The sequence below is a fragment of the Stegastes partitus genome, unplaced genomic scaffold, assembly GCF_000690725.1.
Source record: "Stegastes partitus isolate 25-593 unplaced genomic scaffold, Stegastes_partitus-1.0.2 Scaffold376, whole genome shotgun sequence".
NCBI classification, from domain to species: domain Eukaryota; kingdom Metazoa; phylum Chordata; class Actinopteri; family Pomacentridae; genus Stegastes; species Stegastes partitus.
Window position 1 is genome coordinate 453,428 of NW_007578107.1, and position 13,688 is coordinate 467,115.

The 13,688-nt window shown below is 40.3% G+C and overlaps 2 protein-coding genes across 3 annotated transcripts in view; one reads left to right on the forward strand and one right to left on the reverse strand.

The window, feature by feature from the left end:
- Nucleotides 1-846: 846 nt before the first annotated feature.
- On the reverse strand, nt 847-6,446 carry nkiras2 (NFKB inhibitor interacting Ras-like 2). The gene is made up of 4 exons (XM_008284859.1): nt 6,377-6,446; nt 4,352-4,473; nt 3,403-3,644; nt 847-2,119 (listed from the first exon to the last, which is right to left on the reverse strand). The coding sequence occupies exons 2-4, from the start codon at nt 4,443-4,445 to the stop codon at nt 1,877-1,879; spliced, it is 579 nt and encodes a 192-aa protein (XP_008283081.1). The 5' UTR covers nt 4,446-4,473; nt 6,377-6,446; the 3' UTR covers nt 847-1,876.
- dnajc7 (DnaJ (Hsp40) homolog, subfamily C, member 7) overlaps nt 6,446-13,688 on the forward strand; it is a 12,343-nt gene continuing 5,100 nt past the window's right edge. For both annotated transcript variants that reach the window (XM_008284857.1, XM_008284858.1), the window contains exons 1-10: nt 6,446-6,550; nt 9,033-9,121; nt 9,241-9,365; nt 9,748-9,861; nt 10,165-10,239; nt 10,316-10,434; nt 11,768-11,921; nt 12,099-12,263; nt 13,292-13,383; nt 13,517-13,590. In XM_008284857.1, coding sequence (XP_008283079.1) covers nt 6,477-6,550; nt 9,033-9,121; nt 9,241-9,365; nt 9,748-9,861; nt 10,165-10,239; nt 10,316-10,434; nt 11,768-11,921; nt 12,099-12,263; nt 13,292-13,383; nt 13,517-13,590 — 1,081 coding nt within the window. In that variant the 5' untranslated portion in view covers nt 6,446-6,476. The remainder of the gene's footprint in view (nt 6,551-9,032; nt 9,122-9,240; nt 9,366-9,747; nt 9,862-10,164; nt 10,240-10,315; nt 10,435-11,767; nt 11,922-12,098; nt 12,264-13,291; nt 13,384-13,516; nt 13,591-13,688) is intronic.

The window sequence follows — 13,688 nt, forward strand, 5'->3', positions numbered from 1 at the left end:
CTTTGTGCACTCCAAAATCAGCAAATTTGCACAGATTACTATGAATACAATGTTTCATGAGTTTATTTTTTTAAATAATTCTGTTAAACCACAGTTCAAAAGCAGTATCTGATTTTCATTGGTTAATTTTCATAGAATTTTTATTTATTATTACTTTTGTCAGATTCAAGTTATTTCTGTGACCACTGTGGGTTTTTCTTTCATAACAGAGGGGCACCAACAATTTTGTCCACGTGTAGACGATGTTGCAGCTCCTCACTGTGAACACTAGGGAGCAGTATGCGCTCACGATTTACAACAGACTCCACTTTATCCAGCATCAGACAGTACAAATATCAATAAATCATCATTAGCACTGATTTGTCGAGCTCATTATCAGCCTGGTTCTTACTAATAACATCAGTGAGCCAATTTCTGTAATAACTGTATAAATAAAGAGCTTAAAGTATTCACTTTGAATACTTTAAAGCAGGGGTGTCGAATCCTGGTCCTCGAGGGCCACAGTCCTGCATGTTTTAGATGTTTCCTTCTTCCAACACACCTGATTCAAATAATCAGGATCGCTATCAGGCTTCTGTGGAGCTTGATGATGAGCTGATCATTTGAATCAGGTGTGTTGGAAGAGGGACACATCTAAAACATGCAGGATTGCGGCCCTCGAGGACCAGAGTTCAACACCCCTGCTTTAAAGTAAACAGCTATTGTAAGTAAATTTTACAGATTTACTTCTATTAAATGTCTTCTCTTGTTTATTTTTTTTACAAATCTAAAATACGCGCCTCCTTGTCTGTGGTGAAATAAGAGTTTTCCTGTGATTTATAGGATTCAACAAAACCACAAATTCTGTTCAGGCACAGAAAAAAGGCTTTAATTTGTTCACAGTACATGCAAACAAATATCAAGTGAGCACACTTCAAGGACGTTTATACATAAAAAGCTTGATATTTCATTTAAAAAAAACTGCTGCATGTAAGATACATAGCGTTTGCTAGACTCTGGCACAAACACGTGAGCTTTGAAGATAATACCAACACGGTTCCCATTTTCAATGAAACAGACATCCAAAGCTGCTCAGCTAATACGTACGTCTAGCTTTGACTTTACACTTCAGTAAAAAATAACTTCAGCAGTAACTGATTACATGAGCTACATGTGTTCGTGATGTCTTTCAAGTGGAACAACCAGAAAAAAAGTAGCACCTGAGCCTGCAGAAAAATCTACTTTTCATGTCTTATACTCAGAAGATTGTGCAGAAGGCTGTATGTGGCAGGGAATGTCGAAAGCTCAGCAACAAATACACGTTTAGTGTAACAAATCTCCACATCAACGAGCAGCACAGTGATGCATCTTCAGCCATTGATCTTTTAACAACATGTGAGATTCAGCATTTGCGTGACCAGTTCCTGATTCAGTCGGTGTGTACAGAAAATACAAGCCAGTGTAAGTTTGTGCAAAGTCCTAATTTATCAAGACAGCCAGCAACATGAGCTCTGGACCATGAACTGAGATCAAAACGCTGATTGTCAGTAGTTCAAGAACTACAATATGTAGGTCCAAAGCCCACAGTCTACAGTCCAAACGTGACTGCTAATGTTAGAAGTTAAAAAGTTTGACCTTAATTCTGAAAGAAAAACGATAGATTTCTCCATTTCTTAGCCGATATGGGCATAAACCAAACAAGATAAGCATTTATACGGTCATAATTAAAGTAGTATTCCACCAGAACATCAAATATAGATGCTATATTAACAGTGTATATAAATATCCATACAATCATCCTGCCTTTTTTAAAACTCTTCATCCCTCATGACATCAAAATTGATTTTTGAATAAAACCAGATTCCCTTTAACACACCCCTAAGCTGTAACTGGCCTTTTAGCTGTCTGTCGACCCGCTGCTCTTGTTCTTGTTGCGACTGAGAGGAAACGTGGATTTGCTCTGCGGTTGGGTCATTTTGCTGGCCAGGTAGACGAAGGGTTCGATGAGAGTGCGTCGGTCCACCACCGACACCTCCCACAGACGCACCTTCTCGTTCTTCGCCCAGTTCTGAGCCATGTTAGAGTCAATTCTCCTCTCGTCCTGCTTGTCCAGCTTGTTGCCCAAAACAACAATGGTCACCTACAGATGGGGATTATTGGGTTAATTTAACAGCAGGGAAATCTCTGCCTACAATGTGCTTCACTACCTCTGCTACGGTTTTACAGGTTGTCTGACAGGAATTAAATAAAATTACAAGGAAGCCACATTTAAATAAATCATTTATATTTCACTGCATGGAGCATATTAATTGATGTGCTAACAGTAAAACACCGGAGACTTTTGCTTGGCTCAAAAAGATTTAAAGCTGTGGTATCGTGAATTTATAAAAGCCTGGTACCCGCCTTTAAAGCACACGCTAACTGACTGCAAAAGCAAAGTTACAACAATAAATGACAACTCGATGACTCCTGTTACAGTATTAATACTGTATTTTGATGCAGAATGTTCTGCACACTTGTGTGATTTATATTGTACTTTTTTCTAGCATTTACATTCATATAGTGAAGCCAAGCTCTATGTAGACCAGAGGTTTCTGTATTGTGAAAAAGCGAGAACAAATAAAAGCAACTGATGTTGTTGTTTTGAGGTCTCCGGATCAACACCCGCTAATTTCACCCAGCTTTGTTAAAGTAACACTGAATTAACACTCTGAATCCCCCAAAAAGCCAAAATGACACCGTTTATCAAACTAGAAAACTGTAAGGAATCATCAGATTTTCAGCTTTCCAGCAGTCTGTGAACAAATCAATCAGCTTAATGTTGTGATATTTCACTTCATGCCACATGTTTCATTTCTAAAAATTGCTAAAAATAAATAGTTTGTTTTCACTTGATTATGTAAAAGGCAAAAAAAATCTGTGGTTTTTGACACATCATGGGTGACTCAGCTGTGACCAACAGTCATGCGATAAAAATTATAGGAGTTTTCGGCTAAACTGCCAGCAGTGTTGACAGAGTCTGCTCTGAAAGTAGACAAGTGTGTAAATAGATTCAACATGTAAGTAGTAAAATATCTATAGTATGTAAAGTCAACATTTTTTCCTCGGTATTCATAACACCTATGGTTACTTGGAAAAATGTTGGACGTTCTAGATTTTTCCAATTTTTGGAAAAAGAAAAAATAAAAACATGCAACTGTTGTGTTTTCTTTTGCTATGATTTATGGCATTGCAATTTAGTCAAACTGCACAAAAGACATTTCTGAGTTCTCTCTATTTCTATCCATGGTTGTGCATGTTTCCACAGAGGTGCAGGACTTTACATTGCACTGAAAAATGAGTCCACATTGAGTAAAAACAGGACGAGAGCAAAAAACTGCTTGGGTTAACCGTACCAAAAACATCACTATGTTCTTTGCTCACCTCCTTCTTGTCTCTGTGACGATCAATGTCTTTCTTGAGGGCCTCCATTCGCTTAAAGGACTCTTTGCTGTCAATGCTGTAGACGAGCACAAAGCCGTCAGCAAAGGTGTAGTAATGTCGGGGAAACTCCATCCCATCACGGAGTCCGCGGGTGTCGTAGAAACGCACCTGCTCCCGTGTGCCGCGGTCGGTTTCTATGGAGCCGATGTAGATATCCTCCAGGGTCTCCATGGGCTCCGAACCTACGAGTGGACAAACAGACAGATGCTGTGAGTATTACAACAACACCTTATGTTATTAAAAAATGTACCCAAACACGTTTACACTTCTTTACTTGAAACAAAGAGCAGCACTCTCTGCATGACGTGGTGTCAGAAGAAAAAAAACCTGCTCAAGATGACACATCGAAAACAGATGTTGCACATTTCTCTCATTTTAAGCAAACAGAAATTATTTTTGCCAGGAATCAAGCTGTTAATTGTTCAAATAACTGTGTCACACATCTGCTTCAAAGATAAACAGTAGAAAATAGAAGTTGTATGATAATTCACAAAAAATGAAAATACCCAGTTGAAGTGTTTTATTTGCCTCAAGTCTTATCACAAGCTGTGAATCACCCAGAGTTGTTTGTTATGATATCAGCTGTGCACAGTGGAAAGAAGTATTATCTGCTCCCTGATGTGCCTGACTAAGAGCAATGTGGATTTTATTTTCATGAGCAGCATGAACAAGTTGATTATGTGCTTTTTTATTTGCCATTCCCAAATAATTATGCAGTGGTTATAAATATTTAAGACATCTAGTCAACCAGTAATCTTTTATTAACAAAATAATTTGGTTGACTCTTCTGGTGTGAGGTTGAAAAGTGTAGGGTGTTATCTGATCAGTAAGTCTTTGTTATTTGGACTAATTAAAGTAAAACAGTACAATGTAACGGCAAGAGACATACCTGCAACATGATTGGCGTACAGCAGTTGTTCCAAAACTGCTGTTTTTCCAACTGCAGCCTGGCCACACACCACCACTTTGCAGCTTTTACCCATGATGATTTCTCACCGTAGGTCAGAAAATCTGTTTATCAAAAAAGACACACAGATTAAAAACTGCTGAGTCAAACAATTTATGAACTTCTACTCAGTGCACAGAAGAGGCTCCACAATATAGACCTCACACTGCCATGTGAAGTAAGGAAAATCAACTTAAACACATCATACGACAATGTTTTTCACTGCTAGATATAAAAAGAAAACTTGTATGGTTCCTATTGTCCATAACGAATGTAGAAAAGAAGTCTGTCTGAGTGATAAATTAGAGGTAGATTGAGTTGTTTTAAAATGTTTATTTCCAAGACACAGAGCTTGTTGACATGCAGGCTCCACATGTGCACAGCAAAATGAGTAAGAAAGAGGAGAAAAACAGAAAAGGAAGATTTGCGATAAAGAAATGGAACGTCTGTTGTATTGAAATGTTTCAGCTATAGAAAGGATGTTGGTACTCTGTCAACAAGGTCTTACAAATGTTCCCACAACAGGAGACAACACAGAGCTCTGCACGGTGAGTGCAAAGAAACCCCAATCACTCTTGAATATTTAATTATTTCCAAATTAAGCAGTGGCTAGAAGATCCCCGGTTCGCGACCCTACAGGATTAAGCGGTGTATTGTGATATCCATTTTCTCCATCCATCCATTATCTATACACCGCTTAATCCTCACTAGGGTCATGGGGGGCTGGAGTCTATCCCAGTTGACTTCGGGCAGAGGCAGGGGACACCCTGGACAGGTAACCAGTCTATCACAGGGCTACACTTAGAGACAGACAACCAAGCACACTCACATTCACACCTACGGACAATTTAGAATCACCAATTAACCTCAACATGTTTTTGGACTGTGTGGGAGGAACCCGGATAGGACCCACGCTGCACGGGGAGTACGTGCAAACTCCACGCAGAAAGTTCCCGGGTGTCCTCACCAGGACGCAAACCGGCGACCTTCTTGCTGTGAGGCAACGGTGCTAACCACCGCTCCACCTTGCAGCCCATCACTATATATCATAATACCATAACACTGCAATGGCAGTCTTTCCAATATCATGCAGCCCTCATGCATGCCATGACTTTTAATGCCAATAAAATGCGAGGATGAAACACACAGAAGTAAGTACATAAAGTATTCAGAGGAGGAATGATCCCCTACTATTTACTGTCAAAGCTTGGGTACAAGTTGTGCTCACTAATTCATTATATTTAGCCCTAATCTGATACTACACCCATCAGTGCAATCCTTGTCTGTTCATAATTTGTGCACTGCAGTTGTTTTTTTGCTTTTTTTAAACAGATTTTGCAGAGCACAAAGCTGTTAAACTTGGTTGACATATGCTAAGTTTAGCACTATACAGCCACCAAGAACCTAATCCTATGAACCACAGGTTAATGCAACACTGATGACTTTAGTTTCAGCTCCAAGTGGCCTTTTTCTGCTTTTAAAAAAAAGACTGCTTCATTTTCCATGCAGATGCATCGTCTTAAAAAATCACTTTCACCATTGTTGATTAAATATTCCTAAATAGCGCAATCTAGTGAAATTCCAACACTTTTGTCAATATAAGTCACAGAAACACAATATCGCAATGTCAGTTTATCCAATAACGTGCAGCATTAACATCTCTGATAATATGTTGTGTTTTATACGCATTTACTAACTTAGAGTTGATCTGCAGTTCGCTAACAGCAACGTAAAGTATCTTAGTTATGTTTACAATATGAAACATTAGCTAGCCGAGTGGGCTAACTTCATCGGTTTGTTAGCTTAGCATTAGCTTTCGAGAAGATACAGAGCCATGATATCACACATTCGTCGCTAATGTTACCTGAAACGGCCTACTTTGGCTAAAACGTGTCTTAAAAATTACGCACACTGATAGTAGTAGTTTGGTTGTTCGTATTTCTTAGCTATCAGAGTATGTTTTTCTACCTGCTAGCAAGCCGTCTTCTTCAGCTGACGGAGCGCTTCCTGTTTACAGTGTACGTAACGACTGCAGCACGAAGCCCCGCCCCTCCCCATTGACGGCAAAATGGCGGCGGAGAGCTGTGATGCTGTGAACATGGACCCTGACATGGAACTGCTCAGCGACGAGGAATTAGAAAGGTGCGGGGCGCTACAGCGGTGTTGTCAGCGGCAGAAACGCATGTATAACGAAGTGTCTTATTGATGTGCTCCATTTCCGGCCAACTTCGTGTTAATTTTCTTGTCGCACTGTGGGAGCTAACTGGCCGCGCTGCCGCTAACTGTTTAGCTAAATTTGGCCCCGGAGAGCGTCTAGCTCGCTCCCCTCAGTTAGCCCCCTCCTCTGTGCTAAATTTGTGGGTTGCAATTGCTGTAGCGTCTGTAAATCTTAATCTGCAGTTGTTTTCTGGCTTCACATGAATGCGATATGCCCAGAATGGCATTAGCTGGCTAATGACACCACTCACTCTCTGTGTGGTCGTGATGTAAAACATGAAAGGCCTCCAAAAAAAGTAATGGCAGTAGCCCACAGCATGGTGTCATATGTTCCTGGCTCTGCTCTGCCTGCCTGCTTCATAAAATAGCTACGTGTTGGCTCAGAATAGACCCTCCTGCCCTGCTGGTGTGGCTCTTTCTATGTTTGGCTCTAACTCTCTAATGACCACTGTCATTCACAAGCTCCTGCATGCTTTCTCCACTCCAGACATTTGTTATTGTTGGGTGGGCAGTGCAGATCTGGGGATGTCACACTGAAACCATAACCTGCAACTGGATTTCAGGGATTCTGTCTGAGCTCTTGCAGCCTGCACAACACTGGAAAAGAAAACTGACATTGCAATGATTTCTTTTTCTGCCATGTATGGACATCTATAAAAAAAAATGCAATAACTGTATTTTCTAAGAGTTCTTCTAGGAAGATTGGGGTGATTATGTCAGGGAGTGCATGTGCATTTAAACTGGAACATCATTTAAGAAAGTCGTCTGCAACCTTCAGCATCTAGTCCAACACTGGCAACTGAAATAGTTTTTGCATTGGATGACATTCAGATTTGGCTGTGCGCTCGTCCTACAGAGCTTGGTGCTGCTGATTTAAATGGTCAAACAAATTAGTTGTGTTGTCTTCTGTTGTGGCAACAGTTGTAAGACGCTGCGCCCACAGTACGTGTTGTTGGTCATTGTTTCCGTAACCAAAATATTTCGTCAGTTGTGTGGTTGTGTTGTGACGTTTCTCCTGCCGCTCAGATTTTCTGTGTTTTTTCTCCTGTTATTGGCTAATTTGTCTGTGCACATGTGGAAGCTGTACGTCAACAAACTCTGTCTCTTGTAGATAACAGTTAGTAGATTAAACAAAAATCTTAGTGTATCTAAGAAGCTGTTAATCACAGCAACTGACGTTCTGTCAGACAGACTTCTCTTGTAGATTAGTCATGGAAAATGAGAACTGTGCAAGTTTTCTTTTCGTCTGGCAGCAACAAAACTTATAGCATGATGTGTTTGAGTTAATTTGCCTTATCTCGCATCGCACTCTCTGAGATTTGACTATTGTGTACATTTACGGTGTGGATGCTGAAACGATTTATCGTGCAGCCCTGATGTACTCTGTCATTCACAATGTCAGACCTTGCGTTGGCTTTCAGAAACTAAAAACTCAGAATTTCACAAGTTCTATTTATGATGTTGTAGTATAGTGGCTAATTGAAAATGATGTCATGTGAGATTTAAGGAGTCGCATGCTGATATGCGATGGGTTTTTTATTTATACACGTACAGTTAATATTTTGGTGATTTCAGCGACGATGCTGTTTGAGTTGAAAAAGTTCACCTATGTGCAAGACATCCGTAGGTTATGATTCCAACACTTTAAAGTTAAATTAACTTAAATAATTTTACTCAAGTAGATGAATCAGACTTCAACGTAACAATAATATTCAACAGTGACAGAACTCAATGCTCAGCTGTGCAAAAAAAGATTTCACTGCAGCTGATAAACAGTGACTCTATGTGACAGGTCATCTATTATTTATACATTTTTCACATCTGACAGACTATAAGTAGTTAATGATTTACGTTGTAAATCCTTATAGTGTTCTTCCTTTAAAGATGCTCATGTGAATCCTACTGCTGTCTGATGCTGCAGGTATCTAATAAACTTAGAGGGAATCGTCCTTAACAGCTCGAAGCAGCAAACTGAAAGTGTACCTCAGTCAACTTAAACCATGCAAACTGTGTTTTTTGCACTGTGTGTGATGTTTATGGATGGCAGCACAGCCAGACGCTACTATGCATGACTGTTTAGTTGCATAGTGCTGCTTTCACTTACACGCGAACACTGTAGTTGCATTGATTGAAACTTAGACGTTTGAGTTTCAGTAAGTATGCTTTGCCTACCAGATCAGTAAGACTTCAGAGATGGCCATGGCCCCCTCTGACCTGCTTTGGAAGCACTGCTGTCTTTACTTATGATTAGGAATCATGCAAATTAAAAGCCCTACAGTTAAAACAACGTAAAGGGGCAAGTAGTTCATTGCCCACCTGTAATTATGTCACGTAAACTCACATCACTTGTCACTCATGTCAGACTCGCCTACTGAATTTTTTGCTTTTTCTGCCCACTTTCACACAGGGAAGCGGAGGGCTTCAAAGAGCAAGGCAATGCCTTTTATATCAAGAAGGATTATGCAGAAGCCTTCAATTATTACACCAAGGCCATCGGTAATTATTCCAAAATTATTTTTGGTTATATTTCATGTTATTAGTCAGCGTGAGGAGAATTAATTAATATTAATTCTGTTTGTCCTTGATAGGATGTCTCTAACTTATTTTTTTTACAGATATGTGTCCAAAAAACGCAAGTTACTATGGAAACCGGGCGGCCACACTAATGATGCTGTGCCGCTACAGAGAGGCTTTAGAGGATTCCCAGCAGGCAGTACGACTAGACAATTCCTTCATGAAGGTGGGTTTAGGCGAGACAAGTCATTTAATTCCATTTAAAATGGAAATTTTTCCTCTTTCTGTGTCTGTCATTGTTAAATATGTTCAGCTAGAGACTGACTTAAAACAACGTCGACTTCTGAACTTGAATTTGAGGTTTTACGCAGCTTTGATTGTAGTTCATTACATCGTAGAGCTTGTGGGAATCTCCACCTTGATACAAGTTTGTATTTCTGTTTTATAGTAGCATCAGGCTCCTGAATACATAAGCTGCAGCACATCCCTGTTGTAGGTGTATTGCATGGCAAAGAAGTAATTCAAGGCTAGTGTTAAGTTTTTGACATGGGTGTGAATTGAGGAACATTATCACTTCAGGCTGTGAACTGTAAATCTTTTGCCTACAGGGACATCTGCGAGAGGGTAAATGCCACCTGTCCCTTGGCAACGCCATGGCAGCCAGCCGCTGTTTCCAGAGGGTTCTGGAGCTGGAGCCGGACAACAGCCAGGCGCAGCAGGAGGTGAGCCGGCCTCACCTTTCAGAAAACATGATGTGACAACTTGGACATGATTATCCGGTGTCAAATAAGCTTTGGCCAAGCTGCTGCGGGTAAAGTTCAGAAGTCTGACACTGAGAGGTTTAAGCGGAGATCAGCTCAAGCTGCTGTTAATTCTCGGTGAGAAAGCAAGGAGGTATTTAGATTATTCCCAGAAGGTTGACCTGGTTATACGAGCACTGAGCATGACGCGGCCAGTTGAAGCTGTAAATCTGACTAGCATAGGTCTTCCTCATTGTCACTGAATACCACAAATTCCTTTGGCAGCTGAAGAATGCAGAATCCATCCTGGAATATGAGAGAATGGCAGAGATTGGATTTGAGAAGAGAGACTTCAGAATGGTAAGTTCATCATTTGTGAGATGCAACATGTCACGAGTAACAACACGGACTGTAAGTAAACACTGGTTGTCTTTAGGTTGTCTTCTGCATGGACCGTGCCTTGGAGTCTGCCTCAGCTTGTCACAGGTTCAAGATACTGAAGGCGGAGTGTTTAGCCCTGCTGGGACGATACCCCGAGGCTCAGTCCGTGGCCAGGTAAGGAGGCATGCTCGAAAAGAGGTTTGACATGAGTAGAATGTGTCACATTGAGGTCACAGTAAAAGAGGGGAATAAAGCCACTGAGGTGTGGATGTTGCATAACATCAAATCCCCTCGGCGCTCGTTTTGACAATTTTGTAAAAGGTTTGATCAGTCAGAAACAGCTAAAGAGTGTTTGGAGATCTGTTGAAATGTGAAAGCAGCGATATGCACACGGGTGTAAGAAGGCTTGATGTCAAATTTGACATCACAGCGCTGAAAGAGGCCTTAAATTTAATCACTCCAGCTTTTTCATTTACCTTGAAAGTGAAGATTCTCAGGGGTATGCCTTGTGGAGCTTCCTCTGTTTCCACAGTTTCGAGCTGTTTTGCTGCGCGGCAGTTGATAACTTTGGCTGATGCTCTTCTTTCATTATTGACACATCTGTTGCCAAACTTACTCTCAGTTGAAAGATAATGACAGTAAGAACGATAATAAAGTAAATGCCTTTATTTTTTATGGGATTTACGGTTTTAACAATTGTGTGTTTTCTCACCCAGTTTGGATGTTATCAGCACTCATTATTGCCATACTTATGTGCAGGCCTCTACCTTCTAGTAGGCATGTGTAAACTCATTTAATGATGGTGTAGCTGCAATTTAGCACAAAGGAACAAAATTGAGCATTTGGAGGATGGAGGGAACGTAGGAGGCATAATTCAGTGGACTGTAAAACACAAAACTGAAGTTGGAGTTCCATCTCGAGCCATAATTGGTCATGTAAATATGTAAATAACACATAGGTTTATGCACACAACTGCACTCTTGCACATTCTGCACTGCACATTACCTCACTATCTCTACCTCATTATCATTTATTTTAGTTTCTACAAAATGTTCTTTCATAATGTCTTATTGTTCTTGCTCAGCCTTGAGGAGCAGTCATGTTGTCATCCACTCTACATTCTGCATGAGCATGTGACAAATAATAACTCTTGAATCTTAATTATAGGTACTTTTTTTCATTTGTTTCGTTTTAATTTTCTCTGTTACTCCCTTTTTTCTGTGGGTGACTGGTTAAATTTAGGCACCAAGGCTACACTCTGTCATTACGTTCGCCGCAAGCTGCATTCTGTCTCGGGGATTTTTACATGCACTTATTCACATGACAGCAAAAGGTCGCAGTGCGTTATCAGTCTTGCTCTCAATTCATAATCATCAAAATAGATTAGAACACACCTACTGAGCTGGATGTAAAGTGAAGGAGAACCCGAGTATCCCATATGTATGTGAATGATGTGAGCTGTTTGTCTGTTTTTCAGCGCTGATATTAAACATCTGTTTCCTTCCAGCGATATTTTGCGGATGGACTCCACCAACGCAGACGCTCTGTATGTGCGTGGTTTGTGTCTGTACTATGAGGACTGCATCGATAAGGCTGTCCAGTTCTTCGTCCAGGCCCTTCGTATGGCTCCTGACCACGATAAGGCTCGGCTTGCATGCAGAGTGAGTGTTTCAGACCTTTACAGTGAAAATCAATCATAGATAGCAAAAAAAAAAATGAACCGTTAACATAGATAGCCAGAGAAAACATAACCTTGTGGTTTTCTTTTCCTCATTTCCAGTCTGATTAAGTTAGCTGCTCAGAGTAGTTTTAACGCCGTGCATTTATTGTCTTTCCAGAATGCCAAAGCACTAAAAGCCAAGAAGGAGGAAGGGAACAAGGCGTTCAAGGAGGGAAACTTTGAGGCAGCCTATGAGCTGTACTCTGAGGCGCTAACAATAGACCCAAATAACATCAAGACTAATGCCAAGCTGTACTGTAACAGAGCCACTGTTGGATCTAAGGTGAGAAGCATGCATGTTTTTTTGTTTTTTTTTTAAATAGTGTGAACTTATATTTAATCCTCTGAACCTCCAAAGCAGTTTCTTGGTGTCTTTCTGCTCCTGTCACATTTTTTCCCCACTGTGGGATTTATTTATTTATTTTTTTTTTTTTACTGCAAATGTCATGAATCATAAAAAAAAGAAAACCAAAAAAAAAAAAAGAAAGTTGAATTTCTTAAATGTTTTAATATTTATTTTAAAATCTGTAGTCAGCATGTACAACATTTGTCCAAAGTTCCCACTAGTGTTACTGATTCTGGAAACAAATGGTCACATTTTCTTTTTTCTGCTCGCAGTTCAGCGGAAAAAAAGCTTTTGAATTTTTCTCACATGCCTGCTAGTTGCAGCAAAGTCGCCAGTGGCTTCACAGTTGCGCTGAGAAGCACAGAAATTTTAGTTTTTTTGGTGAATTTTTAATAGAGACATGTAAAATAAAGTAATTTCGATTGAATAGCACACATTTGATTGCTTAGATTTGGATTATTGTGGCACTGGATACAGATGGGTTGTTCAAGGACAAGCAGAAAGTTGGAAAAAATGACAATACTTTCTGTGTTTACCTCTGATAAATAGTGCCATTTGGATTTTGGGGGTTCAAAAGGGTAAAAAAAAAAAGTATGTTTCATTACTGAGCAGACTTTGCATGTCTTCACAATGTGTGGTTAATTCCTAATCGTAACAAGCTGTGAATATGTTGTCAAATAAAGCTCAATATACACTGAAAACTTAAGATATACCTGATAAGGACAGAATGAGACATTGTGTGTTAGATACAGACAGGAAGAAAACCGCAAACAAACGAATAACGCACTCTTTCATTTAGTTAAATTCATACGTTATCACAAGTAAAGAGTTCTCATCTGCCTCTCACGGCGTTAAGCGTTTTTGTGCTTTCTTCTGTTGCATCAGCAGAATTAGGTCGCTGCTGCTTTTTCTCTCTCTCTCTCTCTCTGCCTCACGCGGTCGCACGTTTTCTTTTTCTTTGAAAGCTGAAGAAACTAGAACAGGCCATTGAAGACTGCACGAAGGCCATCAAACTGGATGAGACCTACATCAAGGCCTATTTAAGGAGAGCACAGTGGTATGTCGAGGATTTCTCACTTGGTTGTTAGTAGAGACGCTAAGCTACGTTGCATTTGGTTGTCACACGCCAGCGAGAGCTCATTGTTGTCTGCACTCATGTTATACTGTTTAATATGCGTATTGTGCTGCAGCTACATGGACACGGAGCAGTATGAGGAGGCAGTGCGGGACTACGAGAAGGTTTACCAGACAGAGAAGACAAAAGGTGAGAAGCCGACTGCTTTGTTGTAGCTGAACTTAGATTTTAGCACCTTACACTGCTGTATCACCACATACTGACAACTTCTGACTTTTACTACCACT

Bases quoted from the DNA above. Each gene is read 5' to 3' on its own strand.
- nkiras2 (XM_008284859.1), bottom strand. From the start codon at position 4,445: ATGGGTAAAAGCTGCAAAGTGGTGGTGTGTGGCCAGGCTGCAGTTGGA. The intron at 3,645-4,351 runs GTATGTCTCTTG...GTCCACTCGTAG, and splicing joins GTACGCCAATCATGTTGCAG to GTTCGGAGCCCATGGAGACC. The intron at 2,120-3,402 runs GTGAGCAAAGAA...CCCCATCTGTAG, and splicing joins GTCACAGAGACAAGAAGGAG to GTGACCATTGTTGTTTTGGG.